The sequence below is a fragment of the Salvia miltiorrhiza genome, chromosome 6 (genome assembly GCF_028751815.1).
Source record: "Salvia miltiorrhiza cultivar Shanhuang (shh) chromosome 6, IMPLAD_Smil_shh, whole genome shotgun sequence".
Classification (NCBI taxonomy): domain Eukaryota; kingdom Viridiplantae; phylum Streptophyta; class Magnoliopsida; order Lamiales; family Lamiaceae; genus Salvia; species Salvia miltiorrhiza.
This window is the reverse complement of record NC_080392.1, coordinates 38,168,326-38,195,964: the sequence shown is the minus strand read 5'-3', so window position 1 is coordinate 38,195,964 and position 27,639 is coordinate 38,168,326. Positions and strand designations below refer to the sequence as shown.

The following is a 27,639-nucleotide window of genomic DNA, read 5'->3' as shown; positions in this document are numbered from 1 at the left end:
TTTTGAGGATGTCAATGGAGATAGATTGACATCGGGTCCGGATATCTTACAGGCGATCACTATACCGGTTATGGAAGAGAGAGATTGGGGAGACGAGTCTGTTGGGCAGTCGGATGTTGGCAATACACTGCCTGAAGCAAATTCACAACAGATCGTTATTTTTGAAAGTTCGGACAATCAGGATAAAAATTGGGAGAAACAGGAAAGGATGATGGAAAGCGCTATCAAAGCTCAGCGGATAGTGGAAACTTTCAGGAATTGTGAGGCGGAGGCGCAGGTGAAAAAAAGGGGGAGACCGCCGAAAGATTTGGCGGCAAAGAAACCGATGATTCGTGGGGAAGATAGTATCAAGAGTCGTCTCCGAAAGTCGGTGGAGCAGCAACCTAACCAGCAACCTAACCAACAGGCTGAAGATTTCATCAAAAATAAACTTTACAAAGCTTGGGAAGCAGGAGATAAACCTCGAGATTTCATTATTACGTCAGGGACCTCGAAGAATGATAGAGCCCTGAATAATGTGGCGGCCAAGAGTTGGGCAGCTGAAGTGGAATCGGGTGAAAACCCGAACACGAATTCTCAGTCTTTATGATGAATGTCCTCGTATGGAATGTCCGGGGCCTTACGGACGAGTCCAAACGAGTTTTAAAGGAGCATTGCGACTCCTTCTCCCCTGTGATTGTTGGGATTATTGAGCCTAAGACGAATCTCAAGAAGACTTATTCAAGATTTTGGCGTTCTCTGAATCTTATTCCTTGTTTTCAAAATTCAAGACACAACATGAGTTCGAATATTTGGGTTTTTTCTCATCCTTCTGTTTTTCATGATGTGATTTTCTCCTCGGAGCAGGTGGTTATCATGAACTGCAGATGGTCGACGTGGAATTTTAAAATCGCGGTGGTGCATGGCGTTAACACGTATGCTGGCAGACGTCGTTTGTGGTTGGATCTTCTGGATCATATTGATGGTAATGTTGTCTTTATTGGCGATTTTAATGCGGTGAAAGGCGCCCATGAAAGAAGTAGTGACTGTATGCCTAACTCTACTTCTTGTGCGGAGTTCTGTGATTTCATTGAAGCCTCCGGTTTCATTGAGGCGCCTACGGTTGGTCTGCATTATACGTGGTCTGGTCGTAGATTTATGCCAACCCATGTGGAGTCTCGTCTGGATAGAGCGATTTATGCTGACTCTTTTGCGAATCTCTGGAGTTCAGTTTTTGTTCAAGCTCTTCCACGTATTACCTCGGATCATTCGCCGCTTGTTCTTCATTGCATGGTGGATGCTCCTCCTCGCCATCGTTTCTTTAAGTTCCTTAACATGTGGACCTTACATCCGGATTTTCTCGATACGGTGGAAGGGTCCTGGCATATGGATACCGAGATTGGTTGCTCGATTTTTAAAGTTATGCATAAATTAAAGCGTCTTCGGCAGGTTCTTCGCGAGTGGAATCGGAATGTTTTTGGAAATGTGGATTCTTGTATCATGAATACTCAACAAGAGCTTTTGGAGATTCAAGATCAGATTGCCAGGGATGGTTACACGGAGGATCTCTTTGATAAAGAAGTGGAGGCCCAAGCTAAGATCAACGTTGTGCTTTCCAGGCAGAGCTCGCTTTTACAGCAAAAAAGTCGGGTGTCTTGGCTTCAAGACGGAGACAGGAACACGAAGTTCTTTCATGCAATGCTTAGGTTTCGTCGTAAACCTAACATCGTTTCTCACATGGAGATCAATGGTGTTATGAATTATGATCAGACGGCTATTGGAGATCATATCGTGGATTTTTTCTCTTCTTTGTTTTCGACTAGCAGCCATTCTAACACTGATATTACGGCAGTGGAGGCGGTTATTGAGGAGATGGTTGAAAATCGTTATAATAATTCGCTCATTCGTTTGCCGGATGAAGAGGAAATTTCTGCTGTGGTTTTTCAGATGGAGCCGAACAGCTCACCAGGGCCAGATGGTTTCTCGGGTAAGTTCTTTCAGCATTGTTGGTCGATTATTAAAGTGGATATTTGGTGTGCTGTTCAAGCTTTTTTCAGGAATTCTTATCTCCCTCAAGGCTGTAATTCTAATACCTTGGTGTTGATCCCTAAGAAAGATGTCGTCAATTCGGTCTCGGATCTGAGACCGATTGTTTTGTCCAACTTTCTTTACAAGATTATTACTAAGGTGTTGGCGTCTAGACTGAGTCAGGTTGCTGCTGTTTATGTTTCCCGTCATCAGTTTGGTTTTATTAGCGGCCGTTCCATTCACGATTGTATTCTGATTGGGTCGGAAGGAGTGAACTGTATGCATCGTACGAGCCGTGGTCAAAACATGGCTTGCAAGATTGACATCAAAAAAGCTTTTGATACTCTTAACTGGGACTTTCTGCTTAACGTTCTTCGTGTTGCTGGCTATGATCCAAAGTTCATCAGTTGGATTGAGATTCTGCTTCATTCGGCTAGGATTTCTATTCTGTACAATGGTCAGCTTAAAGGCTATTTTGCGTGTTCAAGGGGTGTTCGTCAGGGCGATCCTCTTTCTCCGATTCTTTTTGGAATCGCCGAGGATGTTCTTGGTAGGCTCTTTGCAAATTGTGTTAGCGCGGGCACCCTTACACCGATGCAAATGAGACAGAGAATTAATTTTCCCACTCATCTTTTATATGCGGATGATATTCTGGTTTTCTGTCATGCCACGGTCACGAACGCTAATACCATTCAGAAAATTATGGAGTATTATGGTCAAATTTCTGATCAAATTGTTAGCCAGGATAAGTCGCAAATTTTTTTTACTAGCAAAGTTCCATCTCAGACCTGCAGGGCTATACGAAGCATATTGAGGTTTTCTCAAGGCAATTTTCCGATTTCTTACCTTGGGGTTCCTATCTTTAAGGGCCGTGTGCGTGCTTCATATCTTCGACCGATACATGATCGTGTGATCAACAAGTTCGCGAGTTGGAAGGGATTACAGTTGTCGATGGCTGGGAGGATGTGCCTGATCAGGTCGGTTATCCAAAGCTCCCTGACGCACTCCATGATGGTTTATAGATGGCCGACAACTCTTATTAAGGAGCTCGATGCGTGCTGCCGTAATTTTCTTTGGACTGGCAACATCAAGCAAACGCCGTCTTGTTCTGTGAGTTGGAAAAGGGTCTGCTCGATTAAGGAGGAGGGCGGTCTCGGGGTAAGGTCGTTCGAGCTCATGAATAAGAGCTATCTCATGAAAATGGCGTGGAAGGTGGTTGGTGGGCGTGAGTTCGGATATGATTTAATTAGAGATAGATATCTCGATCGCTTTGGGCGTAGTAAATCTCTGGTGTGCTGCTTCTACTATCTGGATGAGCTTACGTGAGGAAATTGATGGTTTGGTGGCGGATTCGTACTCGTATATTGGTGATGGCGCTTCTACTTCGTTCTGGTATGACGACTGGCTTGGGTATAATCTTTTGAATAAATGCGGTATTCCACATTTCATGCTTCCGTTTCTTACTCAATCGGTGGCAGATTACTTCTATGATGGGGTTTGGCATTTCACGCAAGCCTTTGTTAATGCTTTTCCTGAGATAGTGTGTGATATTTTGCTCACTCCTCTGGGCACTGACGGAGATGTGCGTTTCTGGAAACCCTCGTTGCACGGGAATGTCACTACTGCGCTGGCCTTCAACAAGCATTGTCATCATTTTCCGAAGGTGTCTTGGGGTTCTTGGCTTTGGGAATCCTTTGTTCCGATTCGACGTTCCTTGATATGTTGGCGTCTTCTTCATAATAGAATGCCGACTTATGATCGCCTTATCCGCTACGGCATGATCACGCCTAACGTTTGTTTGCTTTGCTTAAAAGGAAGTGAGTCTCAGGATCACCTTTTCTGGAATTGTGAGCGTGTGAAGAATATTTGGGTTACGTTCCTTGGGTGGTTCAATTTCGATCAAGGGTTGCAAGAGAGTGATATTCATAGTTTTTTGGTGGTAGCTTGGCAGTATAAACTTAGTCCCCTCATCGGTAATTTCTGGAAAGCGGGTATCATCACGGTCATCTGGGCCATTTGGATGCAGAGAAACAATTGTATCTTTGATAATCAAAAGTTCGAAGCACGTCGTGTCATCCACACTGTGAAAGTTGCTTTCAAAGAGATTGATAATAACTTTGCTAAATTAGGCTACATGTGGAATTCTTGGTCGGATTATCTGATTCTCCGGGCAGTGGGTGTTAATACCAGGAGTGCTCCTCCTCCGGAGTTTGTGGAGGTACATTGGTGGCCACCGGTGGCGCCGTGGATCAAAGTGAATACTGATGGTTCAGCGACGGGAACTCCGGGCACTATTGCTGCAGGTGGGGTGTTTAGAGATAACTGGAATGTGGTGCGTGGTTGTTTTCACTTCAAAGGTGGCTCGGGTTTTGCCTTTGAAGCAGAGCTACTGGCAGTTATCTCGGCGATTCAAATTGCTCACAATCGTGGATGGCAAAGACTTTGGATTGAAGCCGATTCCACCTACGTGATACTCATTCTTAATTCTCGTTCTTTGAATGTGCCTTGGCGTTTTAAGGCGGCGTGGAATAGGATTTTAAAGATGTTAGATGATTTCTCGCTGCAGGTTTCTCACATCTTTAGAGAAGGAAACAAAGCGGCCGATTTAATGGCTAACCAACAACGTTCGGAAGGGTGGTGGCCGCACGAGATTGAGGAGATTAGGGCTGCGGTTCGTCTTGACATGGCTTCGCATAGCCATCTGCGTCAGAAACGGTAGTTGGGGCTGATGTGTGGCTGTTTGGTTCTAACCGCCCGTTTAGTTTTTTTTCGTGGGGTGAGAGCCGGGATAGTTTGGGGACGATGGTTAGGCCGGAGTTCCGGAAACTTTCCCTTCCGCTCTTCCCTACTTTCGTTTTGTGTTTAGACGAGTACTCTTTTTCCTTTTCACGGTTTTTCCCTCTGGGTTTTCAGTGAAAAGGTTTTAATGAGGTTCGGCCCTTAATCTGCTCCTTCTGTGCTTTCAAGGGTTTTTTTTTGGTTTTTTCTTTCCTTTTTTTTTATATAAAATCGTCATTTAATAATATATCCGATAGGCACATATGAACTTATTGGGCTGTAGCCCAATTGTATTTCTTGAATTATTTGACTATCCTGTTTACTCATCTTAAATTAGATTATCTATATCAGATGATAATATTTAATACTACTATTTTGCAGCAATGTTTAGATTTTGCAAACAAATACTCCCTCCGTCCCCAAAATAAGTTCCTCATTGGGACGGCACGGGTTTTAAAGAAAAATGGTAAAGTGTATTGATAGTGGAGAAAAATATGTTATAATTAGTTATGAGAGTAGTGAAAATGTGAAAATGTGTTATAATTAAAATTGAGAGTGGTGAAAAAGTGAAAAGTAAGAATAAATAAAATATTTTTAGTGGTGAGGTAGTTGTCAAAAAATGAAAAGAAAGAAAGATGAACTTATTTGAGGAACGTCCCAAAAAGGAAAAAGATGAACTTATTTCATAGACGGAGGGAGTATTACATGCAGACTAATATAGTGGGTCATAATATCACTATAGTATGACTAGAAAAATGAAAAACAACCACCAAACCACTTTTGTTATTAATGGGTTTTAAATACCATCTCACTAAGATTTTGACCATATTCTTTATAAAATTTCAGCTTTAGATATATTCTTAAAGCATTTATGTTTTACAATACTCACTATATTATGTAGTGATCGATGTTTGATTACTAAAATTTGATCATAGGAATAATCGGCGATGAGCAATAATTGTTAAGTTATAAATGAACAGCATCCTCAAAATGTCAACTGTATTAGAATTATTTTATTTCGATGACTTAATTAAATACTTAGAATATATATATATATATATATATATATATATATATATATATATATATACACTCAGCTTGTAGCGAGAGTTGAACAATAATTGGGACAACTCATGTGATTTAATCATCAATTCATCACTACGCCTCTCCACCATGGCACCATCACGTTGATGACAACATTATTGAATTTTAGTTTAATATTTTATTCACTATTAATAATTAAAAACGCCACTTTAGATTTACACACAATCTGAAAATATCTATCTATCTCATAGACACACAAACTTCTTTGATTGACTTTTTTGTTATTTTTTTTTTTTTTTGAGGGATTTTGTTATTTATTCTAGTGACATATTTTATCCACCTTTTTTATTTTACACCTATATTTTAAATTTTATGCATAAATATCTAAATTTTATTAATATTTGATTTTGCACTCGACGATGAATTACTCCAAATTAAATCACATTTGACGTGGCACACACGTGTCTTAAAATAGTTGAACAACGTCGCTCTCAAATCTCTCTCGACATAGAAATCATCTAAAAAATGCTCAATTCGTACAATTACCGTTCGTTGGCGACCAATAATATCGTTGCCCCGGATTCTTCTCAATTTCCACATCTGCAGAAATTTTATGCTTGCACACTTAAAGGAAAGAATAATTTCATGTCGAGAGAGATTTAAGAGCGATGTCGTTTAACTATTTCAAAATATGTGTGTGCCACGTCAAAAATTATGGTATCACGTCAAATGTAATTCGGAGGTAATTCGTCGCTATGTGCAAAATCAGATAATTAACAAAAATTATACTATATTTATGTGCAAAGTTTGAAGTATGGGTGCAAATAAGAAAATGAGAAAAATTTAGGAATTTACAGGCCATATACTCTTTATTCTAATACATGTTTTCGAGAATGATAACAAAATTACTTCAAAAATAATTACAAAGTTGGAGTCATATGCATTACTTATTTATCCGATTATTCTTTAAAATGAAATAGTATGGTGTGGTTCTAGTTAAAATTATAATGTTTATAAGAATTTGGGAATCATTAAATTACTATATATACGGTATAAATTAATGTATCTGTTGCTAAATTTATTACACTTGAAAAAAAATTAAAAACTTTGTTCATTTCAAGATTCGAACTTAGGTGTTATATTCATCCACCAAGATGATGTATCTACACTCTACATTACCGGAATCAATCACCTATCCACCGTGGGCAAGCATAACGTGCCCATCACTGAAGTAACAATTTTAATTATTAAATAGAATTAACATATCTTACTCTAATTAAAATTATTTTACTATAACTAAGATTGTCATAATGTCACATCAATGATGGACACATTATGCTTACCCACGGTGGGTAGGTGATCGTTTCTGACTACATACTTGTGTGTAGTATCTCATTCTTTATATATTTGCACCACCAATTAATTTGGTCAATTAACTTTAGTTGGCCAAATAAATAGTTATATTTTTATTAAAAAATAATGTGATTTAACTAATTTACTTTGGCCAAAAATTAATTTAATTTATCTAATATTACTTTAGCAAATGTAAAATTCTATATAAAAGTGAATTTATAGAAATAAAATGATGCAATTTGAATCTCATATTGATTTTTTTATGATGCTTTTTTTTTTCAGTGCATAACCTAAATGTAAATAATACTATATTTTATAAAACAAATTTTGAATCCAAAATTTTCATAAAGCCTTACAAATTAAAATTTTAAATTGAATAATATATTTTGTAATCTTTTAACCAGATTTTAAATTACACATCAAATTTTCATGAGACTTCAAAATTGGAAATCTAAATAAAATGATACAATTTTTCATTAATTGAGTTTTGTTAAAGATATAACATAGTATATTAATTTACGTAAAGCAAAGTAATATTTGTAATCGTATTCAATCTATGATAAGCGTGTTAAAATTTAAAATATACATAGTATATTAGTTTACATGCATAAAGTAAATCAATTAAGATGATGATGATGATTCTATAAAATTAAACTATGAAAATATGTATAGGTTTTGAATATATAATTTGTATGTATGATTTAAATCCGAATAGTGGTAATTGTTGCTATTTTGATGTCAATAATTCGATTTCTTTTTTTTTTTTCATTTGATTTATAAACAATGACAACAACGTACAATTTAAACGAATTTGGATCATTATTAAAATTGATTACTAATTATTATAGTATTTTTTATTAATTAATTTGAACGAATTTGGATGATTTGTGATATTAACTTTGTAGGTTTGGGACGACCACAAGTAGTAAAATCATCTCTTTGTGGTTCATTTTCATTTCTCAATTAATCAACAAAATATCAATTCAGCATGTAAATGATGTTTATGTACATGATCTTTATTAGATGAATTTTAAGAATTTGTAACTACTAACACTTGTGTAAGACTCATATTTTATTAGCTTCCTTAAATTTGCATATTAGCTTCTTTATATTCATATATATATATATATTGGTAGTGAATATTGGCTTCAACTTTTTTAAAGTAAAATTTGAATCTCATAGTAGTTTTTTCACGAGACTTTAGTTAATTAATTAATTATATGTTATACTACTTTATTGTATAAAATTGAAAAAAATCAAATAATATAGTTTTGTTATTTCTTATAAAATCAAATCAACCAACTTTACTACGAATTGTTACTAATTTTTTCATAACTAAAAATATTGGTTTTATTGGATTAACCAATAATAGGATTGAAAAATTCAATCATTTGATGTTGGTTCGAAGGAAATTCAATTTAGCATAGATGTGGAAAATTAAAAATTTAGGTTATCTAATTCAATTTTTTTTAAAATGACGAGTTTATCGCGGTACCAACATCGAGAAAGCTGAAAATTCTAATTGTTCGATAAGTATGATATGATTTTCTAAACACTAATATTTATATTTAATTTATATAATTAAAATATAATAAAATTTGATTTAATATATTTAAAACTAATTCATATTGATATGTCTGCATAAGTTTTTTATTTGTTCAAAGTGGCAAAATTATCTTCTGCGTTAAATTAATGACAATATAAATTGAACAATTAATTGATCAACATTTCCACTAGGTATATGCTTCTTTATAGCTCCATGCGAGATGATTCACAATATTCACTTTTGCTCTTTCAAACTCTAGACGAGATAATGTTAAAAAGTCAAGGTGGTCTATCAAGCCCATACAAGATGTACTTAAAACTCAGTTTTTGCTCCATACAATATGATGCTCACATGTTAGAAGAGGTTTGGTACTTAACCCTTTTTTAAATCGCAAATTATTGGTACTTAGAACTCAATTTTTACACGTGGTGTTCATGCACCATTTGCATGCTATAACTTACTCTATAACAGAAAGTGTAACAGACTATTTGCTAAACATTTCAGCTAACTAATCCTAACAGAATTCGTTTACATTCAATACAACCCCGACTGAACGTAAACTACCCATTTTTTCAACGGATATTTGGTACAAGATATTGAAAACAGGAAATAGACAGAGGCTTTGTGAGTATGTCGGCTAGTTTATCTTCGGATGGGACATAGCGCACATCCAACTCTTGTTTGAGAACTTTGTCACGAAGGAAATGAGTGTCGATTTCAATGTGTTTGGTCCTAGCATGCATCACTGGATTGGAGGCTATAGCAGCAACGCTTTTATTATCACACCATATGATGGTAGTGTGATTAATGGGAAAGCCCAATTCATGAAGTAGGGACTTTATCCAGCAAAATTCAGCTGTAGAATATGCTAAAGACTTGTATTCGGACTCAGTAGAGCTTCTGGAAACTACATTCTGTTTCTTAGAACTCCATGACAACAAGTTGGAGCCAATAAACACACAATATCCACCTGTGGATTTTCGATCATCAATTGACCCTGCCCAGTCAGAATCGGAGAAAACCTTTAGATGAAGATAAGATGATGGTGTGAAGGCGAGTGATTGATGGATGGTGCCTTTTAGATATCTAAGAAGCCGTGTGCATGCTTTCCAATGATTTTCTATGGAAGTTTGAAGAAATTGGCTAAGTTTATTGACAATATAAGAAATGTCAGGGCGGGTTAAGGTGAGATATTGAAGAGCACCTATAGTGCTCCTGAAAAGAGTGGGATTGGAAAATGGAGGAATGTCGTTTAGAGAGAGTTTAACACTGATATCATATGGAGAGGGTTGAGATTTGAAGTCTGCAAGATTGGTTTTTGATAGAAGATCATGGATGTATTTGGATTGGTTTAGGAAGTAAGTGTGGGAAGGTGACTTGAAGACATGAATACCAAGAAAAAAATTGACTGTACCAAGAGTTTTAAGTGCAAACTTCTGAGATAGAGCATGAATGAACTGAGATATGAGAGCAGAGTCTTCTTCCGTGATAAGTATGTCATCAACATAAACTTGGAGAATGATTAGTTTCCCATTTTTTCTCATATGAAATAAAGAATGATCTGAAATAGAGCACTTGAAACCACAGCTAAGAAGATGAAGTTTGAACTTCTCATACCATGCTCGAGGAGCCTGTTTTAACCCATAGAGTGACTTGGTTATTTTGCAGATATGATGAGGTTTGGTGGGATCAATGAAGCCTTCAGGCTGCTGCATGTAGACTGGTCTATCCAATGTGCTATTGAGGAAGGCATTGTTGATGTCGAACTGTTGAATATCCCACTTGAAAGTGGCTGCAAGAGAGAATAATAGCCTGACAGAATCAGGCTTGACAACTGGGCTAAAAGTTTCCATAAAGTCAATACTTGCTCTTTGTAGAAACCCTTTAGCTACTAGTCTAGCCTTGAGCCTATCCACTGTACCATCTGCTTTTTGCTCTACTCGAAAGACCCATTTGCATTGTATTAAATTCATATCAGTGGAATAGGGAATAAGCTCCCATGTGGACTTTTCTACAATGGCACTCATTTCTTTTTCCATGGCTGCAAGCCACCCTGGATGGGCAATAGCTTCAGAGGTAGAAACATGTATGATAGCAGTAACAATGGTCTTGTCTGTGTCAGTAGTGTAGGTTGTGAATACTCGAGATTTCGAGATGCCACTTTTGGCTTTGGTTCTCATGTGATGATTGTTTACTATTGGAGGTGGTGGTGATGGGGATGAAGATAAGGTGGAGGGACTGACTTGAGGTGTGAGAAGTTTGGCTGGAGAGTGAGTGAGAGGAGGTGACTGAGTAGAAGTAGAGTGAATAGGAGTATGAAGAGGTGGAGAGTGAATGGGAGAGTGATTGTTTTGCTGCAGATTTGGTGGAGGAATATAGTGAGGAATGAGAAATGAGGGAGTGGCGGAAGAAGATGAGGAATCTAGAGGCACTGATAAGGAAGAGAACTCAGTGGTGTATGGGAAATCATTTTCATTGAACACTACTGTTCTAGAGATGTAGAGTCTGCCTGAGGGGTGAAAGCATTTGTAACCTTTGTGGTCTGGGATATAACCTAGAAATAGGCATTTGGAAGACCTAAACTGAAGCTTAGATGTGTTATAGGGTCTAAGAAAAGGGTAGCAACTACACCCAAAGGTTCGAAGAAAGCTATAATCTGGGGCTGTGTGATAGAGTTTCTGATATGGAGACATGTTGTTGAGGGAGGGAGATGGTAACCTATTTATCAAGTGAACAGCTGTAGAGAAGGAATCCCACCAAAATCTTTGAGGCAGGGAAGCAGTGGCAAGTAATGTGAGACCTAACTCGGTGATGTGTCTATGCTTGCGTTCTGCTCTTCCATTTTGTTGGTGAGTGTGAGGACAAGGGTGTCTGAATATGATTCCCAGTTGCTTTAAGAGTGGTTTAAGCGTCCTATATTCCCCTCCCCAATCAGATTGTATGGCCTTGATTTTAGAGTGGAATTATCTTTTTACAAAGGTAATAAAGTTTGAGAAATGCTTATAAACCTCAGAGTTTAGATTTAATGGGAAGACCCATGTATATCTAGTATAGTCATCTATGAAGTGTAGGTAGTACTTAAAGCCTTGAATAGATGGAGTAGAGCTTGGTCCCCATACATCAGTATGTACTAGTTGAAAGAGTGTAGTTGTTTTAATAGGGACAAATGAGAAAGATATACTATGTATTTTACCAACAACACAAGGTTCACAGAAATCTAGTTTTGATTGAGGTACATTCATAGCCTTTAAGGCTTGATTGAGGACTTGACTACATGGATGACCTAATCTAGAATGCCAAAGATTTACACTTTTATTTTGAGCTAGAAAACAGTCGGCTAGAGTAGACTTGAGAATTTGAGAGTTCTTGAGTGTGGATGATGTATGGAGGTGATAGAGTCATTCCTTAAGAGTGCCATCCAGTAGAATTTTGTTGGTGTTGATGTCCTTAACAAAACAAGAAGAATGATAGAATTCAAAGGACATTATTATCAGTGGTGAATTTTGATATGCTAAGCAAGCTTTTAGTAATATGAGGAACAAGAAGAATATTATTGAGATGTAAAGACTTATTGGGCTGATAAGATGATAAAGTTGTAGTACCAGTGTGAGTAATGAGAAGATGAGATATATTACCTATAGTCAGTGTTTCTGATCCAGTGTAGGGTGCTTGAATTTGGAGATTTGCAAAATCAGATGTGACATAAGCCGAAGCTCCAGAATCAAGGTACCAATCCTTTCCTGCAGAATTGTTAGTGACATGAGAGATGGTATATGCAGAGGGTGGATTAGGGTGAGTGTTTGGAGTGGTGATATTTTGTGTTTGAGATGGAGAATCAGTATGAGTGAATTGAACTTGTGAAGAAGAGGTTTGAGTGAGATCTGGACCAGTAAAACTCACGTCAAAGCGACGAAAACACTTTAAGGCAACATGATTTGCTTTGCCACAAAGCTAACAAATAGGTTTATTGGAATTGTTATTGCTATAATACTTGCCTCCACCTTTTCCACCACGATTTCCTGAGCCACGATAACCAGATCTTCCTCCTCTACCTCTCGTGTTTTGTTGATTGTATGCAACATTGGCTTGTAGATTTGACTGAGGATGTGTAGTAGAAGCAATAAAGGTTGTAGTAGTTATTGATGAAGACTGGTTTTGAAGTCGAATTTCATGAGTTTGCAATGCAAACTGAGTATCATCAATCGTGATATCTTCACTTCGAGCTTGAAGAAACACCGAGATACTTTCATATTCTGGCCCTAATCCAGCAAATATGTAGTTAACCAGATCAGATTCTGGTATAGGTTGACCAATGCTGTGTAATTGATCAGAGATGCCTCAAAATTTAAGAACATAGTCATCAATTGAGGAGTCTCCTTTCTTCAAGGTTTGAAGTTGGAGACGAAGCTGAGCTGCTCTGGCTTTGGATTGAGAGTGAAATAACTTCTCAAATGCATGCCATAACTGCACTTAGGTGGTACATTGACCAACATAGCCTATCATTGAAGGCGATAGTGAAGCTAAAATCCAGCTAAACACAAATTGATCTCTGTGTAGCCACGCGAGATATTCTGGATTTGCAGTTGGATTTGTGGATGTTGAATCGAGGAATTGTGATGGAGCTGTATCCCAAACAAGCAGATCGTTGAAGCCATATGCACATGTTGTAGCATAAGCTTGAGTTTTCCAGAAATTGTAGTTTGATCTATCAAGTTTGACACTGATAAGATGAAGAGAGGGAAGATTTGTGGATGAAGAATCCATGGCGGAGAAATGCAGATGTGAGCGAAAGTGTGGAGAGAGATCGATGCAGATGTGAGCGAAAATGTGGAGAGAGATCGAGAAGAAGAGAGCGGTTATGCGTGAGCAACTGATACCATGTTGAAACATGAAAGAGACTCCGTAACAAGAGAGAGAGAAACTGAAATCAGAAAAAAAACCATTTTCATTATACTACATTTCTCCTTTTATAGGGAGTGTTTTACACGTGGTATTCATGCACCATTTGCATGCTATAACTTACTCTATAACAGAAAGACTAACAGACTATTTGCTAAACATTTCAGCTAACTAATCCTAACAGAATTCGTTTACATTCAATAATTTCAAATAAAGATCAGTATCCCAACAACTTAATAGACTTTTTAGCTCCCATATCAATTAATTTCACAGAAACACTAATATTTTATAGATAATTATTTGATATTGTAGAACTTTAATTTTTGATATATTTAAACGAAGCACATATATACAATTACAAAGCTCTGCAACATCTCCCAACTAATAGTAGTACTAAATAAAATGTACTTTATTTGTTCCATTGATAGTTCACATTATTTTTCACACATATTAAAAAATATAATTAACGTTTTTGAAAATATATTCCATTGATAGTTCACACTATTTTTCACACATATTAAAAAAAATAATAACATTTTTGAAAATATATAATTTATACATAATTATTTTATTTTATCCTAATTTGTTGTTTCACATATTACTCCCCCTCTTCTAAAATAATGCCTTGATTTCTTTTTAATACATCCTCCAGTAAATACACCTTTTATTGTTAGACAATACTTCATACGTAATTTGACAATTTTTATGAGACTTTTTCTCCACTATCACTCATCACAATCAAATTTACAATACCCTCAATGTGATATCCTTTATTCACTATCAGTACACTAACAACTTTTGATTAAAATTTGTACCAAAATATTTTTTGCATAATTTTAAAAGACGAAAAGGCAGATATTTATAAACATTAATCAGAATTGTTTAATAAAATAATTTATTTAATGTAATTTAAATTTAAAAAGTAGACTTTAGCTTAGGGTATTCAAAATAAAGAACATGAAATTATTAAAGTGGAAGGAAGTAAGTATTTTATTGATAACAAATATAGAAGCTACAAAATGACTCGACATTTTTTCTTCTTCTCTACAAAAATCTAGAGAGACGAGACAGTGAGAGGTGGGATTCGTCGTAGTTGACTCAGTGGCGGACGCAGATGGGTGCAAGGGGGTACAGCTGTACCCCCAAAAAAAAAATTTTTTTTTTAGTATATATACATATTATAATATATTTAGAAGTAATAATATACAAAGGGCCAAAGCCCAAGTCCCCACACTTCCACCAAACACCATATTACCAATTTTTAACTCCCTTTCTCTAATCCCCATACCCCCCAAAGGTCCAAGCCCAAGTCTCGACACTTTGTTTGGAGGCTGTTGCGCTGGGACCTATTTCATCCCTTCTTCTCAATTCTCAAGTTTCGACATTTAATCAATCAATTACCTCAATTCTTAATTAAACAAAAAAGTTGAAAGTATACATTTTGCATTTGTTATTACTATTATATTTGTATTTTAGTAAAAAAAATGTTTAAAATGTATTGAAGGCCTCAAAAAAAATTTTCGGGGGCTACCGCCCCCGAACCCCCGTAGAAGTTCAGCTCCCTCAAAAAAATCCTAGCTCCACCAATGTTTATAAAATTATTTTTTGCATCCCCAATTTAAAAATCCTGGATCCGCCACTGAGTTGACTAGTAAACCCGGTTCATCTAGTTGGGCCCACCTTGGGTGCGACTCGTGCAGTTACAGTTGTACCTCTGCTTATTTTATTAACAAATTTTATTCCTTTTAAAACGGAGCAACTAAACAATCCATTCAAAATGTTACGCTTGTCATACAGTAGAACTACGGATTCAACTTCTATCTAAATTTGCGATATACGCGAAAGATTTTATAGCTAGCTAGCTATTCAATCGACAATCTCAGATCGTCTATGGCGGTTGCTGAATAACGGAAGCTCTATCATCGCCGCCGCAGATGCCGTCTCCTTTCGCCTGCGTTTGGATTTTATCGTTGATCAGGCGGTGAATATCGTCGCATTTCTCATCCCGGCGATTCTCAAACACCGAAACCCTAGGTCTGTCAAAAATAGGAGCAGAACTACTCGTGAATTTGAACAGTTCTTAGATTTGTAGCTATAACTGTGTTAGGATCGTTTATTTCACTCTGTTATGGTACATGACGCAGTTGTTTTGAATACTCTGCATTTTGAGATCATGTTAGTTGAATTTTTAGCTATTTTTTTTCAATCTTCTGAAAAATAAATCCTCCGAATTTGTCATGTTGCCGTTTTAAGATGCCTCAGATTCGGCATTTTGAGATCATGTTAGTTAAATTTGTAGCTGGAATGCAATCGTGTTCGTAATTTGGTGTCAGAACCAATCTATTGGAGAAACGCAAATACTCAGTTAATTAGTTGATAACTTAGTTAATTTTCTTATTATTTAGTCAATAACACATGTTTCGCATCGAACTATATGTATTTAGCCTTTATGTAATCCCGTACCTGTCCATTGAGCTTCAGCATATGAATTTGTTTGCCTTTTCTGTGAACATGAGATGTTGCAATGCTGTTGAGGTTGCATGCTTCATTTTCTTTTTTACTGTGTGTGTGCGCGTATTGGGGCATGCAACTTCAGTTTTATTCAACATTGAGTCATGAATGTTATACCATTATCAGTTTATTGTGGCCTTTAGTCGGACCTGCTATTCACTAAGCATGTGGAGCTATAAGTTATAGCTAACTGAACCCACACCATCATAACTTGTATTTTCTTAACAGTTATTTATTTGTTTTTTTTTTTGTAGTCTGTGCAGATATCTTATTGGATCATGTTTTTCTGAAAGTGAACTTGGTTTTTGACTGGAATTTGCAAGACAAAAACTATTCAGAGAATTGTGGCGCAAGTTTCTGATTACATCTTTTCTCATCTGTAGAAGTTCACAAGTTATAACTTCTTTAAGTGTTGAACAGCACTGCAAGTTACTTGCAGTTGCAGGGGGAGACTTGACGTGACAGCGGTCAAGCTTCACTTGCTAATTCATCCCTCCTATTTTTCTCGAATCATCATCAGAGAGATTAATTATGAGACCTTGCTGTTCTCTGAGCACAAACTCCCAGCTTAAACATTTTTGCACGTGAGGAACAATGCATTATGTTTGAATAACCATAATATATTACCTGTTCATCAGCCTCCTTTCCGTACTGTGAGTGGAAGTTTACTACAACAGCAAGGTGTAAAAGATTTAACAACATAATATAAGGAAAATCATGAAGCAGCCATCAGAGAAGAAATTCCCCCTTTCTGCTAAAGATTACAAGTTGTGTGAGGAAATTGGAGAAGGTGTCAGTGCTACTGTTTATAGAGCCATTTGTTTACCGCTTAATGAGAGTGTTGCAATCAAAGTTCTTGATCTTGAGAAGTGCAATAATGACTTGGTATGTCTTTTTTTACTTTGATCTGCTGGTTAAGGGAGAGAAGATCCTCTGTTGTAAAGTTATACTGTGTAAAATCTATGTAGCAATTTGATTTTTCTGCTGTTCAATTTTGCCACTTGGCATTTGTTTAATTCACCTGTATTTAACATCAATATATATACTTTGGATCTGAAATTTATTGTTTGAATCCTTGCTGGCCTATTTACTATCCTGTCCATGCACGAAATGGCTCTCCTCTTTGGTTTTTTAGCTTGCATATGAAATCTATTCCGCATCAGCTGAACTTATTAAAACACCAAGAACTTCATTCAGATTTTCATGTTTGAACAGTTGAGTTTATATCTTTTACCTATATGGAAAGCTTGAAATAATGGCTATATCTTCAGCTTACAAAAACTCAATTGTCATGGAATTATGCAACTTTTGCATTGTAGTGACAGGACCAGGTTAGAGAAGATATACTTTGTATGACCTAACTGGATTTATGAAGCAATGCTTAAAAGAAATAAAACATCATATACTACAGATTGTCTAGGGGAAAGGAAAATAAAAATCTAGAAGATGTACAGATGAGGTGAACTTGGAGGCACAAGTCCTTGTTGATGGTTGGCGTTTTGTTCTTACTTGAGTCTCTAGGCATGAATAAGGTGTCAATATGTGCTGGGAAGACTTACTCTTGTTGTAATTGTTAAGCTTCGTTACATTGAGGACTTGCAATTTGTGCAGTAAATTACATCTTTCTTTTAACTTTCTCCTGTTGGGTTATTAAATTAAACAGGATGGCATCCGACGAGAAGTACAGACAATGATTTTGACTGGCCACCCAAATGTATTGCAAGCTCACTGCTCCTTCACTGTGGCGCATAACCTATGGGTTGTGATGCCATACATGGGAGGGGGATCTTGCCTTCATATTATGAAATCAGCTTATCCAGAAGGTTTTGAGGAACCTGTTATTGCAACAGTACTGTGCGAGGTTCTTAAAGCTCTGGTGTATCTTCATGCCCATGGACATATTCACAGAGATGTGAAGGTATGTCATATGTATCTCACCTTGATTTCTTACTTCAGTTAGGTTTTTCCTATAGGCTATTTTGTGTCACATTCAATTTTAGAGTTCAAACCCTGTCCTGGTTACTAATACAGAATCATCTTGTAATTTGGTACTCAGGACAGCCCTTGTAAGCATTCAGCTTTCTTTTCTGATATCTGAAATCGGACATCTTCTTTATTTTAGGCAATTAAGGAGCCATGTGCCTTCTGGTATATGGTTGATGTGCTTTTTCCTCCGTTCATTTGTATCTGCTCTTCATACCTTAATTTTATACCATACTTTTGTTTTGTTCTTTATTGCAGGCTGGTAACATATTGATTGATACTAATGGTTCTGTCAGATTAGCGGACTTTGGAGTTTCTGCTTGCATGTTTGATACTGGTGATCGCCAGCGTTCAAGAAATACTTTTGTTGGAACCCCATGCTGGTAAATTACCTGCACAAAAACAATTCTGGGTTTTCAGCTGCATCATACCATTTCCAATACGTGCTTTGACTTAAAATTTTGTTTTGCTTTGATCAGGATGGCTCCTGAAGTCATGCAGCAGTTGCATGGATACGATTTTAAGTGAGTATATACTGAAGAATTTTCAGTCGACTTATTTCTTCAATAAAGTTATGTTTCTTATTTCTTGATGCAAAATATTTTGCTACGACAGAGCAGATATCTGGTCATTCGGAATAACAGCACTTGAACTTGCTCATGGACATGCACCATTCTCCAAGTACCCGCCAATGAAGGTTGGGGATTGCTTGTTTTCTTATATCTCTCTCTTGTTCACAAGTGTGCAGAGAAGTCGGTCTGATCTTTCTTCTGTTATACAAAAATGCAGGTTCTGCTGATGACCTTGCAAAATGCACCACCGGGGCTTGACTATGAAAGAGACAGACGTTTTTCTAAGGTTTATCTTGTTTTATAGAAATTATAATGTGGAATATCTCACATTGCTACTGAAGTACACAATTTTGCAGTCTTTCAAAGATCTGGTTGCTGCTTGCTTGGTAAAGGATCCGAAGAAACGTCCCAGCTCTGAAAAGCTTTTGAAGCACCCTTTCTTCAAACATGCTAAGTCACCTGATTATTTGGCTCGTGCTATCCTCGAGGGCCAATCCCCCCTTGCTGAAGGTTTTAGGATTCTTAAGGTCTCTTGCTTACCTTATTCTCGTCCTTGTTTTCTTTTTCTTTCACATAAATCGCATTTTGCTTCATTACTTTGGTTAGGATCTTTGTAAGGAATCATGTACATTTTTCAGGCTAAAGATGCAGAACTTCTTATGCAGAATAAGTCATTATATGAGAACAAAGAGCATCTATCGCAGGTAAGGAATCATTTAACCCAAGTACAAAACTGTTTGGACAGACAGATTGTAGAAAATCTTGTATGCTGCCTTTATCATCAGCTTTTGCTATGTGCAGCAAGAGTACATTCGAGGTGTCAGTGCATGGAATTTCAATCTGGAGGATCTGAGGAATCAAGCTGCCCTGGTATACCATCTTTCGACTGATCACTTGGCTAATGGTAAAATTTTAACATAAGATTCACCAAGGTCTTTTTTGTTGATTGCAGATTGAAGATGACCCTACATCATGTTCAGAAGACTCAAGTGTGAGATGGAAATACATCAACGGTCAGAATGATGTTGGTTCACCCGGGGAAAGGAATTATCTCAACCAGCCAAATGATTCTAGTGATGCTTCTCATTTGGAAGTATGATATATCACATGTTATAATAATATGTGTAGTGCGTGTACATGTGATTGTATTTGATATCCTTACATGCTTTGTGGCTTCTTTTTTGGCTATATTCCGGCTTCTTGTTTTACTATATTCCCCCATTAGTTCTCTATTCTCATTAGTATATTTTGTTTCCTATGCTCATAGGATGAGCTCAATGACATCGATGATTTGGAGAAGTCGTTTGCTGCATTTCCTATAAAACCTCTGCAGGCTCTCAAGTAAGCCACCAAGATCTTTTAATCCTGCCAACTTCAGCTTTCGTTTCCCTGCTACCTGAATGCTTCGCCATTTCTCTATCTATCTCTTGCTAGCTGCTAGTATGCCACTGTTGGATGGTTCCACAGTAGGCTTATCCGATACACATTTTCTAATATAAAGTAGTCTGTTAATCAAACAATATCAAAAGCAACAGAAGTGTACTGAGCAATGCACTTCTTTTTATTTTCTTTTAAATATTGAGCAATGCATAAGAAAAAGAAATATTCTTTTGTCCATATTACGCCATCCATGAGGTTTCATCTTTTACGTTCTACTTATTATCAAGGTTAATGCAATCATCCATCGGAACAAGTCTAAACATCAACTCTACTTAAGCTAAATTCACTCTCTGTAATAAGGAACTTTTTATGAATGATGTCCACTGTTAGCACTTAAAATTCACATGAATTAACCTTGTTTAGGAGCATATTGACAATGATTTGCTGCTGCCTCACTTTGTATCTCCTTTTGAATAAGTAGGTTCTAGGTCTGTGCTCTTTTGTGATCCAATAGGCTAGTTAAAAAAGTATGGATGACTTGTTATTTTCAGTGTACTCAACGCGGAATTTTATCTTATGCTTATGCTCACAACAAATCACAGGCATGGTGTTTGTAATAAAACATAATCATTGCACCTTTTGTTTCTGCTATTGTTTGGGCTCATTTACTGTCTTGGTGAGTTAATTATCTACGAGGAGATTTATTGTACACTTTTATCGAATGCAGAGGTTGTTTTGATGTACTTGAGGATGACCCCAGTAGTCCAAGTTTAAGAGATTCTATCCATTTGGACTCTGAACAACAAAGCCAACAACAGCCATTGACAACTGTTGTAGATGAAGAATCAGGAAGAGATGATGCTGGAGATTCTCGTCTAAATAGCTTCTCATGCTCTGTTGGTGCAGATCTTAAAAAAATCCCCAGTGTCCCTGTACTGCAGGAAAATAGCCTCTCTGCTAAAAAGTGCAATGGTGATGGAGACAGGTAAATTATCCTCTTAGAGCATGCAATTTTATTTTCTGAAGGTAAAAGCTAACTACTCCTTTTCTGTTAAAAAAATAATTGAACTTTTTAATACTGTTTCCTTTAGTTGAGTTGCTATGGATGCATTCCTAGTACCCATCTTTTTATCTATTTTTTTAATTTGGTTCCCATGTGAAAGTGTTGGGGGTGGGCCCTGTGGGGGGTGGGGTTGCAGGGGCAGGGTATGTTTTGAGGGTTGCTGTGAGTGAAATTGCATTATTTCTCCTTTGGCCCATCTATTGTTTCTTGCTGCAATCTAGAAAGTTATTTCATAGAAGATTCATGGCTGTCATGCCTTGAAGACTTTGTTTACATCTACACTTACACTCCTGTAACATTGTTGATGAAATTCACAAAGTCCTATGCGACGGCCTATGTAGTAACTTATTTATTCCTGGAGGTGAGTCTTTGAACTTTGACTGCTTGTTTTAAAAATAGAGGTATGGATAAAAATTGATTAAATGTCTCTCATTTGAAACTTACATAGTTGAATTATCCATAGTAGATACCGTGTTTTTTCAAGTAGTTTGATGTATTGTAAGATGATGATTTTTAATTTATTTGAAGGGAATATACGCAACAGAGATACCAGATGGAGCGAAGCTGTAGTGGTCCGCTGCAGAATCGTCAAAGAAGAGATTTCAACTATTCCGGACCGGGTAATGCATATAGAGTGCAAATGCCACATTATTTCATCGCCTAATACAGCATGGATTTTCTATTTAGGCCTCTCTTATTTTTTCTTTCTAATTAAATGCTCATACTAAATATTTTTAAATGCCAATCTAGGGGAGGATGCATCAGAAGGGGCTGTGGTTGAGCGAAGAGGACGGTTCAAAGTAACTTCAGCAGATGTGAATATCAAGGTACGAGTAAGGTTATTATAGTCATTAAACAGAACATAAAAACACATGGAAGTATTTACTTTAGGCGATAGGATAGATTGATAGACAACAATAATGGATTAATTAATTTTGATCTTGTCTCATCATCTAATTGTTTGAATGCTCAATCATACTCCCTCCGGTCCTTAAAAGTGTTCATTACTTTTGCTGGCACGAGTTTTAATAAATGTTAAGTGAGTATATTACGAGTGAAGAAATGTATCCATTTTTATTGTAGTGTTATGATAGTGGGAATAAAAAATAAGGAATTTGTGGTGGATCATGTGTGGTAAATTTGTGAATAAATTGAGAAATTAAAGGTAAAAATAAAAGATATATGGTGGAGTAGTATCAAAAAATGAAAAATGCATACTTTTGTGGGACATTACCAACATCGCAAAAAATACACTCTTAAGGAAGGAGGGAACACATTTTACCAATCTAATACTCAGGTGTGTGCATTACTTTTAGTGGCCCTAGTTTTAATGAATGTTATGTGAATATGTTGTCAATGGAGAAAGTGACCAATTTTATGGTAGAGTAATGTCAAAAAATAGAAAATGCACATTCTTATGGGACGTACAAAAATGACAAAAAAATGTAACTCTTGTAGGATAGAGGGAGAATATAACACAAAGTACATGCCCCTCAAAAGAAATACATAACTGAGCACATCTTTGAAATTATACATAACTTGGTTTAAACCTAGCTATGTTTTCAGTCGAGGGCGTTTGTAACCATCGTGTTTCTTATCAAATCCAGGATCCCGTGAACCACTGTAGCTCAATTTCCGGTGGTTCCACATTCCCAACAAATCCTAGTACCTTAACTGCCTCGGTTCTCCAATCATTGCAGTGCATATTGCAGCATAATACAATAAAAAGAGTAAGCTCCCTCAACCTCTTGCACCTTATTCGATCATCCGTTGCTCATCTATTCATACTCATCTTTTCAGGATGGAGTGCTCAAAATGATGGAGTTTGTCGAACAAACTTCAGGTAACGACTATCTATGCATTGGCCCGTACAATGCTCTTTTACCTTCCCCCGTCAGCTTAGATATTTGCTCTTCGCAGGAAATGCTAGTGAGTCGACAGAGGCAGGAATAACCGACCTTTTGCAGGTAGAGTGGTTTGCTCAAGTCGAAAAATTCACCAAATTCTTGTCAAAATCGCTTTTCATTCAGCAGAAACAGATTGTAACGATGTTTTGCTGTTTCTGCAGATGAACCCTAGTTCAGTGAGGGAGCGCGAGCTGCAAACTCAAGTGATTCAAATGCAACAAAGGTATAAAGGCAAAATCCCTTGTACACACTGTGAGATTGTCTAGATTTAATGCCCTACCACGCTGAATTAATTTTTGAATATCAGTGTCGGAGGTATGGTCGAAGAACTACAGAGACTCAAGGCCAAGAACACTCAGGTTCGTCTTTGGTTCTTCGTAGAAAGGACAAAATTGCCCCAAACCTAAACCTGTTTAAATATCACGTAGCGATGAGAACTCACATGTTCTAGTTGGATAATTTGTAGTTGGAACGAGAACTATTTGTGATGCTAAAGAAAGATGACAGGATACCAGAATAGTGAGAGAGACAAGGAAAAGAAGGGAAGCGCATGAATTATCCTCTGTTTTTCTCTTGGCAATTTTTCCTCTGTATATATTACTTTCAATGAATTTTTGGTGTAATGCTGCTGAGGTTTCATGTTCGCTGTGAGTTTGATCTAGTTATTTGTTTGCTATGTGTCACTGTGTGTGTTGCTGCTGTTTTTAAGTTAAGACATCACTCCATTTGTGTTCAAGCATTGTAATTAAGTTTTTTTGTAGATCAATTAGCAATTTCCAGCTTCCAAATAAAATTCTGTGCAGATATTACATACTTTTTCTGGGTAGAACTTAGAAGTGAAAAATGTAAATGAAGATAGTATTCATGTCATACACGACGGGATACATGCAAAACTGAGGGTCTTTATTCGCGCAGACTTCCAACGAACAAGGACAATATGGCACGATAATCAAGTTAAATTACCTCAGCAAGTTTCTCAGTTACAGCTGCAACTATGGTCTTCAATATCCCCTGCGAATGGAAAGAGGAAGATGCAAAAACTAAAACATTATAATAGTTGCTTGAGTATAAGATACATAATTGAGTATTTTTATCCAAAGAATAGGATTTCTCCAATCCAATTCAAATGATAGAAATAATCAAGGGCAATATTCCAAAATTTTGATTCATGTTCATTTTAATTTATGTTTTTTATTTTTTACGCGAAGAACATTTCCAACTCAATCGCGAACGCACGACTCAAAGGTCTAATAATGCGAATTCAAATCTCGAAACCCTACATCCATATGAATGAATTAACATTGTTATTTTTATCTATCAAGGTTAATCCTCAAAAGTAAACGCCCACTAAGTAGCCTTAGCTTTCAAACAAGTATTAAATTATGCCACAACTTTTGGTCGTTTTTTCAATAGTGTTCAAACTTTTGATAAATTACAAATTATATCCAATCTTTTAATGTTTATAGAAGGGTTAATTTGCCTATAAATATACAAAGTATACTCAAATTTCTCGCGGAAGCAGAAAATTAGAATTTCGGCGAACTAATCAATTCTGGCATGCAGATTCAAAGGAAGTTGAATTGCCACATAATTAATTTCATCTTCAACATGATTAATTGTGTACGAAATTCTAATTCGGACCAAATCCCAAAAAATTAAAATTTTATAGACAATTTGGCTATTCTTCGTGTATTTATAGACAATTAACCTTTTGTGCAATTATATCCCGATGTAATTTTTCAACACAGGAAAACTTATGTTGCACGTCGTTGTTTTGGACCCACATGGAAATCACTAGATATTAAAAATTTGAGCATGTGTTTTTCACGTCAGAATCTGACGTGCCACATGAGATTTCAAATATCGGGAATATCATCTCGAGACATAATTGTGAAGATGTTGAGGTGTTGATCATCAAAATTTGTAATAATTAATAAAACATAGGCACGTAATTGAAAAAATGGTGAAATGTTGGGATATAAACAGATATATGACCTTTAATTTTATAGAAGAAGTAAAAGATGGTGCAATCATACCAATGAATGATCTCTCAGACCAAGGGACAGGACTAATGCTTTCGATGATCCAGAGTTGCTGCAGATGTAGTAGAAATTATGTAGCGGTTGTTGATTTCAAAGCAGCAATTTGCGAAATGGAAATGATGCATCAGATGATATCATGAAATACCTTATATGTTCAATCAACTGTCGAGCACAAGCGACGAGCATGGGCTGCAAACATTCATCTTATACATCAGTACGATATATCTCCTTAATGGAAGCAACAAGGTCCCTCTACTTAATAGAAACACACATTTAATGAAGATCTAGACTTACCTCGTCTCGTTTACCGAATACTACAGAGACGCTGTAAGTTGGATCAATTGAAACGCCTCCTCCCTCTTTCCTGACAATCAACAAAATGTTCGCTAATACATCTGCATTTCTATCTATAATTTTTTGGAAGGAAAATATACAGCAGACATGAACAAAAGAGGAACTAGAACCAGATAAAAAGCCATCTACTAAGACAAAAGCACCCATACATTGCTCGGTCTTAGCACGATGCATCACAATAACTTCATAACTGGTTATATAGATTTAATAATGACAACATTGAAAATGTTCAGGTAATGGAAAACCATACCTACTTATTTTCTAATGGAAAGTGTTCGGGTAATGGCAGCACAGGTAGGACTGTGTGTGAGAAAACTAGTTTGGATTTGCATGATACAATCTCAAAATTCTCATAGTTACTTAATGCTTATGCAGCACTACATTAAAGCTTAGGAATTAGTTGAAGCTCGATGCTGTTTTGAGATGTGTTTAGGATCTTGGAGGACAAACTAAGTTCCAATCTTCTGCCCAATAAGTTAAAGACACAAAAACATCAAGATGAATCCAGATGTGTATACAAGCAGTTTGCCATTAAATGTAACATAGATAGACTAGATTGCACTCGGTTACGTTGTCAAGTCATGGCCTCGTTTCATAAATATAAGACTCAACATCTAATGAACGCCTAATTGTGATACATAACGAGGTTTTGAGTTCATATGATCAGTTATTCTGATTCAGTACCTAAATTTAATGCAACCGCAAATTCCAGATTCCTTAGACTAAAATTTTACATAGAGTAATGCAATATATGAACTGATACCACTAAAAGCTCAATACAAGCAACAAGGATAAATAAACCCTTCACTACTTAATGTTACCAAATTTTGTTAAATGCTATGAAACTCCATGCAATCACCATAATAACAAATCCTTAGAGGCAGAACAAAGCAGCCTACAAAATGAAAAGTAAAATAAGGCAGTGCAATCACTTTTTTTTTTTTTTTTGCAAAGTTAACTAAAGAAACACAGGCTCTTATCTTCTGCATCAAAAATCTTAATAGAATCTAAAGCAATGTTAATATGCCAATACCTAGCTTGCAATATAGTCCCCATGCTTCCTATCTGAGTTGCCATGACCTGAAATAAATCCAAATATCAACACAACTCCAAAATACCTTAATTTCATACACACACACACACCAAAAAAAAAAACTCACGAGAATATGATCTTCGTAGCTGCTTATGATAATATCCGTCTTGTGCCCCTGGTATAAAGACAAATATGACAGTAAAAATCCTTCAAACAGCAACCAAGCAAGCTAACTGAAATCACAGTACTGAAAAAATGGGTGCAAAATGGATTTCAACACATGGATTATTTAATTCGAGTGATTTTGAGTCTAAATTTGAGCTGAATTACGCAAAAAATAGCTCGCAAAACTATGAGCATTAAAATTAAATTACACCAATAAATAAGTAAACTTCTCGCAGAAATTAAAGCAGATGAAACAGAAATTACATTGATATCTAAACAGCACGAGGTGTGCCGAACGGGAAAAGCAGGATCCGACGTTCTCATTTGCGTAAAGTTTTGGAGTTTTGGAATTATTTTGAGAAGAATTTAGAGAAGTTAGGGTTTTTTTAGTTCAAATAATTTAGGGGTTTAGTTCTTCAGACTCCGGTTCAGAGTAGTGATGAAATTATAATCAGTATTAGTAAAAGCTCTAACAAAATCGAGTTGATGTTACGGTGTATTTATAGGCTGTAAACTTGGATTTACAAATAGGATAAATCCTTTCGGATAATGAGGATAAAATAGTCATAATATTTTAGTTGAAAATGTGTTTTATCTTAAATGCCCCTAATAATAATTTAGAATTTTAAATATACTAAATTTAATATATTTATGAATATAAATTCATTTGTCTTTTCATTTTTCAAGGCCATTAATTGAATTCATGAGCATAAAAAGTTTTGTTTAGTCTCCTTAAATTTATGAAATTAAATCAATTCATGAACATAATATTTCGGTTATGAATTCATTTATAAAACATATCTCAATATATGCATTTTATTCTATTTTTTAATTTATTTTTATGAACATTATACTATTCTGTTTCACACTATATATATATATATATATATATATATATATATATATATATATATAGGGTGTGGTTCTAGAGAGAACTATATTAATTGTGAGAACGGGAGAACCATTAAATCTAATGCATCCACTGTAAAAATTAATGCATTC

General features: G+C 36.2%; 2 protein-coding genes across 6 annotated transcripts; one reads left to right on the top strand and one right to left on the bottom strand.

Annotated features, from left to right (window-relative positions):
• Window positions 1-15,343: 15,343 nt before the first annotated feature.
• LOC130989385 (serine/threonine-protein kinase BLUS1-like) lies at window positions 15,344-23,836 on the top strand. 3 transcript variants are annotated; one of them, XM_057913353.1, is made up of 21 exons: window positions 15,344-15,661; window positions 16,393-17,023; window positions 17,802-18,056; window positions 18,380-18,504; window positions 18,601-18,645; window positions 18,737-18,818; window positions 18,911-18,979; window positions 19,050-19,220; window positions 19,332-19,397; window positions 19,495-19,563; window positions 19,646-19,786; window positions 19,961-20,034; window positions 20,801-21,058; window positions 21,665-21,756; window positions 21,887-21,963; window positions 22,744-22,866; window positions 22,937-22,979; window positions 23,057-23,103; window positions 23,205-23,266; window positions 23,351-23,402; window positions 23,510-23,836. In XM_057913353.1, the coding sequence occupies exons 2-21, from the start codon at window positions 16,856-16,858 to the stop codon at window positions 23,561-23,563; spliced, it is 2,073 nt and encodes a 690-aa protein (XP_057769336.1). In that variant the 5' UTR covers window positions 15,344-15,661; window positions 16,393-16,855; the 3' UTR covers window positions 23,564-23,836. The 3 variants fall into 3 exon arrangements, with proteins under 3 accessions (XP_057769336.1, XP_057769335.1, XP_057769334.1); XM_057913352.1 differs by having other exon boundaries at window positions 15,382-15,661; window positions 16,777-17,023; XM_057913351.1 differs by having other exon boundaries at window positions 15,382-15,661; window positions 16,402-17,023.
• On the bottom strand, window positions 22,568-27,112 carry LOC130989451 (uncharacterized). Of its 3 annotated transcripts, none has more exons than XR_009090601.1 (8): window positions 26,902-27,112; window positions 26,600-26,647; window positions 26,473-26,519; window positions 25,380-25,449; window positions 25,231-25,274; window positions 25,080-25,137; window positions 23,324-24,054; window positions 22,568-23,198 (listed from the first exon to the last, which is right to left on the bottom strand). XR_009090601.1 is itself a non-coding variant. In XM_057913465.1 (8 exons), exons 1-8 carry the CDS (start codon window positions 26,959-26,961, stop codon window positions 23,447-23,449), a joined length of 381 nt encoding a protein of 126 aa, XP_057769448.1. In that variant the 5' UTR covers window positions 26,962-27,106; the 3' UTR covers window positions 22,568-23,446. The 3 variants fall into 3 exon arrangements, 2 of the variants coding, with proteins under 2 accessions (XP_057769448.1, XP_057769447.1); XM_057913465.1 differs by having other exon boundaries at window positions 22,568-23,452; window positions 24,007-24,054; window positions 26,902-27,106; XM_057913464.1 differs by having other exon boundaries at window positions 24,007-24,054; window positions 26,902-27,106.
• Between the last annotated feature and the right edge of the window lie 527 nt (window positions 27,113-27,639).